Genomic DNA, 6728 nt, shown 5'->3' on the forward strand with positions numbered 1-6728 from the left:
TTAAAAATTTTAAACATTATATTCCTTAATATGTCATTTGCCATGTATAAATTTATAAAAAAAATTCAAAGAATTTTTTTTTTTTTTTGATAATATTTTGCCATGGCAAAACGTTTATGCAATTGCCATGGCAAAATTTTTGCCATGGACATGCCATGGCAAAATTTTTTGCCATGGAATTGCCATGGCAAATTTGCCATGGCAGAAATTTGCCATGGCATTTTCTATGGCAAAAAATTGCCATGGCAAAATGAAAAAAAAATTAGAGATTACAATAAAAACATAACAATAGCACCAATAACATGTCATAGGATAAGTTTTAGAATGTTTTGTGATGTTTTAAAAAAAATAATTGCCATGGCAAATTTGCCATGGCAAAAGTAGGAAAAACCTTGCCATTGCAATTCTAATTTGCCATGGCAAATTATTTGCCATGGCAAAATGCCGAAATGCCATGGCAAAACACACTTTGCCATGGCAAATGCAAACTTTAAATGCATTTTTACAAAAAAGTATTAAAGATAGAAAAACAAAACATATTAACTTTTAAACCTTTAAGTAAATATGACAATTTAAGATAGTTTTCATTTTTTTAAAGCACGTAAAAATAGGGGTTGAATTTGCCAAAAACTGGCGCGGCAAAAAGAAACCGGCAGCTATTTATACATGTATATTGTCTTTATCTAGGGAATAAATTCACACATGTATGATAGACAATTACTACAACTTTTGTCGTACATATATAGGACATTACCGGTTAATGTATTTGCCATACAGGTATATGAACCCGGCCTCCCTGAAAACCAGAAACTGAAAGACGGGTCCTCTGGCGAAATCTCAAAATTCCATTTACCGTTTGATGAGGATTTCTGTCCATCTACCCACAATGTTGCAGAAGATGTTATCTCTTTCATTACGGATGTCACGTCTTCTTTTTTGTTTTTAGAGCCCACATTTACCAGAGATCCACCTTCCTTATGACACTCACTCTTAGCATTGGTATACGAAAGATACTTCTTAAAGTATTTTAGACAATACCCATGCTTCGTAACAGTATACCCATCTTTGCATTTACAAATTCTTTGCTCGTGCTCCATATTTCGATCCCCGTACCTCTTGCAAAGTGAAGTATTAAATCCACAATTTCTTGACCGGTTTGATGCTCCGTATTGGCCATATTTTCCTGGTTCGTTAAACTTGCATCTTGACCAGCTTGTCCATAAAGAAGACGGGTGCAGACGACAAATCTCCGCCATTTCCTGGCGTAAATCATGAGCTAAATGATTGATGACCTCGCCAGTCAGTTGGAGATGTGGAATATTCAATCTTTTGCCCATATCAGTCAGCGGTTTTCCGGGTAACGATTCATTTACGACTGGCGCAAGTACGGCTTCTTTAACCATGACAACAATAACCATGGCACCCAAGGTATATATCTTGTTTGTCATCATTATTGAGTGTGAAGATATATACTAAAAGAACAAAATATACAAACTAATGTATTATAATGAAAATATTACATTGAGCACGTTGTTATATTAGCTTGCACTAATAGGGTCCTAAAGAGAAAGCACTGTCAAACAAAAGTGATAAAAGAAAAGCCCATAAGTTACGTATTTAGGCGGACTTGTCTTGTTTGAAATATCATAAGCAATCTCTAACAAACGCAGCAACGAATTGACTCTGAAAGTGCTAGAGCGATATATGTTTGCATAATTATATTCATGCCGTATGAACCGCTAGTCGTGAGTTCAAGTCGCGCAGCTCAAGATTATTTTGACTCAGACGAGACTTGAAATTTATTTTCTATCATTTATTTTTTAATTCCAAATAAAAAAGTTTAGACTTATGTAATTAACTGTAATTAATAACAATTTCATTTTCTACAGATAACAAACACTAAATCATAAAAAAATATGCAATTTGTACTTACTGGATAAATAAATGCACTTTACCAAAAAAGCAATTTGAATAAAGTATGATTTCTGTTCCTTTTTACTCAAACACCTATCATTGCCTCGCGAGAACTGGAGACACATATCTAACGCGTGACATAATAAGCCGACGTAGTCATGAGCCAATTTTTGACACTACATATCGTTATTTAGTTTCTGTTTCGTGATGAAAGTCAATAACTTAACAAAAATTGCATTTTTGAGCGATTTAGAATCACGTTTTGACGTACAAATGAGTGCTTTTACATTATTATTTTTTTACAAAACAGAAAAATAATAAACCAAATGTCAAATCCTTTTTTATAATACAAGTACGATTGTACTGTAGGAGTCTTTCGGAAGACAATATATCTAAAAGAAAAAATATTATTAAAGGCACGCTGTACCTCATAAATAAGTACAATTTTCCTTCTTCCTGAATTTTACATCGTTGAAAATATGGTAGATCTTGCTAATAACTTATAATCTGCATCATAAAGTAGCTCTTAATCGAAAATTGTTTCCATGAAAGTAGCTTAAACCTGCACGCCTCCAGATGAGATAAACCTGAGAAAAAAGTACTAAGATTTTAGGAAAAATATAAAGTTCAAAATTCTAGTAATAATTTTCATCTTATGTGCGATTAATGACTGATTTTTCAGTAATTATAACTATATTTCTACTGCGTTACTAACGCAGTAAGGGCTATTTGTGACCTCTTTATGGTAATTTACATGAGTTGTAAGTGTCATTGATAATGTGTTAATTGCACTCTTTAGGTAACTTCACAACATTATACTGTTAAATACATTTTCAAATTTCATGAAAATAAGCATGAATCATCTGTAGGCGTGCTGCTTTAATGTAAACAACGTAGCATTTTCATCTATGTATTTAAGTAAAATGCGAAAGAAGCGAAAGGAGGTTCGGGATATTAGGGCCCTTGACTATTTTTTGCAATATCAGTCCACCCGAGATAACTTCATTTTAAATATTATCATCTTCTTCTACCAAATCCCTATGCTTAGAACTTGGTTCTTAATATTTCATTTTGACTCGGTGAACTTTTAGGTACAATTTTTTTTTGTATTTTGAAATACAGCTTAATATTTTGATCACATGCATGTTGAGTCGACGCGCATATATGTTTACGTCACCGCGAGGGGTTTGACTTTAATGGAAGATAGATACATAGTGTCCAAGGGGTTGCTTTTAGAGCGTCAGATTTGTAATCAAGAGCCGGCTGGTTCGATTTTCAAAGGTGACGAAATTTTTTCGTGAAAATTGATCTGGAACATCGAGCTCTATGGCCCATTCTTTGTTTCTCGTCGCTCAATCACATCAAATGAGTAGGCGATCATATGCATAGAAGTGATTATTACTGGTTAGTTATCCAGATAGCCCGGTAAGGTAGGACTACATGTGACTAATAATCTGTTAAAATGCGATATCAACAACAAACACACGGTTGCAGAACTGAACACTTACATCAGCTGACCTATCTTTTTTCAATTAATTTTAATTGCCATTTAACCTTCTGGTCCTCTTTATTATATGTTGAGACAGCTATGAAAATTAGGCAGTATGCATAGTTTCAGCTGCTAAATTGAACTTCCATATCAGCTGACCAAGATTCTATCACTTCAGGATTTTTTTATTAAATTTAAAAGCATTATTAATTCATAGTTATAGTACTCAATGAAATGTTTCAACAATTTATTTTACATGAATGTAGTTTGATTCAGCAATGTCTTAAAATAGCTCCCAAAATAAATGCAATACATGTATATATTATCCTGTAGTATATATGTCTCGCCACGTGGTCATGAAACAAGATTGTATTTGAGAAAAATACTATGCCACCGCATGGTTAAAATTTCATAGCTGTACATCAAAGGACAAGAAAGTAGGTCACATCGTCAAAATCTAGGTCAAAGTTAAATTTTACAACTAAAACTGTGCACATGGTCAAAATGTCATTGCTGTACATCAAAGGACAAGAAAGTAGGTCACTGGCCCCTTGGGCAAGGCATAATTTTGACCCAAGGGTTTAATAACAATCTTGATACAGGTCCACCAAACAACATTTCAAGTCAAATATCTAAGCTATAGCTTTTTCCCCATTCAGAAAATATTTGTTTTATTTTCTGTTTTTACTAGGTGTACATAATGAGAATCACTGCCCCCCCCCCCCCCCCCCCCCCGGGCAAGGCCAATTTTTGACATTTAAACAACTTTGGTAGAGGACCTATAGATGATATTATATATCAAACATCAAAGCGCTATGCCTTGAACCTTTAGACAAAAATTTTTTTGCACTATATGTACATAATGAAAATCAATGACCCCCGGGGCGGAACCAATTTTGACCCCAGACTATAATTTGAACAATCTTGCTAGAGGTTCACTACACAATGTTTCAAAATATCTTAACTTTATCCTTTGTAAATTTAGAGAATGATTTTTTGAAGTTTTAACAATATACATATCGGATAAACCTATGGCTCCCAGGGGCGGGGCTAATTTTGACACAAGAGGCAAAATTTGAACAACTTTGGTAGAGTACCTTTAGATGATATCATTTAACAAATATTAAAGCTCTTAGCCTTGTACCTTCAGACAATTAGATTTTTTTATTTTTACTATATGTATATATTGAAATCAATGACCAAGGGCGGGGGCAATTTTGACCCCAGGGCTATAATTTGAACAACCTTGCTAGAGTTTTACAACACAATGTTTCATGCACAATATCTAACCTCTAGCATTTGTCAATTGCTAGAAGAATTTTTTTAAAGTTTTTACTATATACATGTAAGGAAAACCAATGACCCCTGGGGCGGGCCGATTTTGACCCCAGGGCTTTAATTTGAACAATCTGGGTAGAGGTCTACCAGACAATGCCTTATGCAAAATATCTAAGCTCTAAGCCTTTTGGGTCTTTACAAGAAGGTGTTTTAAGTTTTTACTATAGGTACATTTAACGAAAATCAATGACCCCGGGGCGGGGCCGATTTTGACCAAAGGGTTTTAATTTGAACAATCTTGGTAAGGGTCTACCAGATCATGCCTTATGCAAAATATCTAAGCTCTAGGCCTTTTGGGTTTTAACAAGAAGGTATTTTAAGTTTTTACTATATGTATATAGTGAAAATCAATGACCCCCGGGGCGGGGCCAATTTTGACCCCAGGGCTATAATTTGAACAATCTTGTTAGAGGTCTACCAGACAATGCCTTACGCAAAATATCTAAGCTCTAGGTCTTTTGGTTCTTTACAAGAAGATTTTTAAATTTATTCTTATAATTCCTTTTGGTTGCCATGCAACCAGATTTCTGCATGGAATGAAATTCTTTGAACAACTTTGGAAGCCCATCACCCAAGGAACAATCCTGCCAATGTTGGTTGAAATTGGATTAGTGGTTTTTCACAAGAAGATTTTTTAAGTTCACTATATAATCTATATAACACACACACAAACACACACACACAGGTGAATCACTATATGCCACCGCATCGCAGATGCTGCGGTGGCATAAAATGCATTCATCGTTTTTTATATCATATTTTTTCCTTTCGTGGGAGCAGATGCATATTATTTAAACAACATATTACAAAATTTTGGTCATTTAAAGGCGAAACCTTTTTAGATTAGTCAATCTAACATATCAAACGCTATTATAAGATGTCCCCAGGAACTGGCCAGTTTTTACGCAAGTGTATGATTTAATTTAGTTCTGGTCCCCTTTTCAAAATGCTATATATACAATTATAAACTTAATAACAAAGCTATATGCTTTACATTTATAGCGAAGAACTCTTTAAAGACTTTCCTACTTGATTCTATAAAATCAAATTACCCCCCCCCCCCCGGGCGAATTTATTTTTGAAATGTACTGTTTCATCGTGAAAGAAATGCTTCTGCCTCATAATTCACAGCAATCCAGATTAAAAACGAATGCGTTTTTAAGAAGATGCAATTTTCCTAACCAAAAAATAGCTAACGTGGTGTGCCAATTTACAGCAGCTCAACTTTTCTCAGTTCTAGGAAGTGGAAGAGAGAATATATAGGAAAGGGGGCATAATTCTGCAAACAGGCTTAGTGCTCAATGCTTGACGGTCAACAAAGATATCAAGTTTGAAGTAAATAGCTTTTCTGTTTCTTAGGCAAATATTTCAATTCCAGATTCAAAGTAAAAACGGGGACATAACTAAGGAAAATTGAAAAAGTGAAATACTGCGAACAAAGCAAGTAATTACCATATTGTAAATGGCATTTACAATCCACACATATTATCGAAAAGATGTCAAAATATGCAAAATAGCCCTTACTGAGAAAGTCATGCAGAAAAAAATATGAAAAAAAACTCATGTTTGATTTTCTTGAAACATTTTGGGGGCATGCTGCTTCAACGAAAAGTTAACCAACATCAACAAGAGGGTCCTGACAATAGCACTCCTTTTTTTTCTTTGAAAAGTGAACTTAAAAAACCCCAAGTGGATTTTTAGGAAACCTACTCATTCTTGTTTCCATATTCACATTAACTCTAACTTTCAAGCAAATTAGACAAACTATTTTTAAGATCCAGAAGAACAAGGCCATTTAAAACAACTCTTCTAATTTATGGCCAATGTCCATTTAAGAAATTCTTTAAGTTAATGGAGATTTAAAGTTTCGACTAATAATTAGTAGGACAATAAGAAATTCAATTTGATATAGACAAATTCACTTTTACAGCTTCTTATTCTTAACCATCATAGTTTTTTCTTAAAACATATAAACATAATATATACA

General features: G+C 34.0%; 1 protein-coding gene across 1 annotated transcript; it reads right to left on the bottom strand.

Moving 5' to 3' along the window:
• Positions 1–667: 667 nt before the first annotated feature.
• LOC132728670 (uncharacterized) lies at positions 668–2076 on the bottom strand. Its single transcript, XM_060714349.1, has 2 exons — positions 1934–2076; positions 668–1472 (listed from the first exon to the last, which is right to left on the bottom strand). Exon 2 carries the CDS (start codon positions 1449–1451, stop codon positions 684–686), a length of 768 nt encoding a protein of 255 aa, XP_060570332.1. The 5' UTR covers positions 1452–1472; positions 1934–2076; the 3' UTR covers positions 668–683.
• Positions 2077–6728: the final 4652 nt, after the last annotated feature.

Source organism: Ruditapes philippinarum, unplaced genomic scaffold (genome assembly GCF_026571515.1).
Source record: "Ruditapes philippinarum isolate M1 unplaced genomic scaffold, ASM2657151v2 ctg10617_1_1_1_1, whole genome shotgun sequence".
NCBI lineage: Eukaryota > Metazoa > Mollusca > Bivalvia > Venerida > Veneridae > Ruditapes > Ruditapes philippinarum.

What these genes read in the sequence shown, in the direction of transcription:
- LOC132728670 (XM_060714349.1), bottom strand. Translation starts at nt 1,451, where the DNA reads ATGATGACAAACAAGATATATACCTTGGGTGCCATGGTTATTGTTGTC.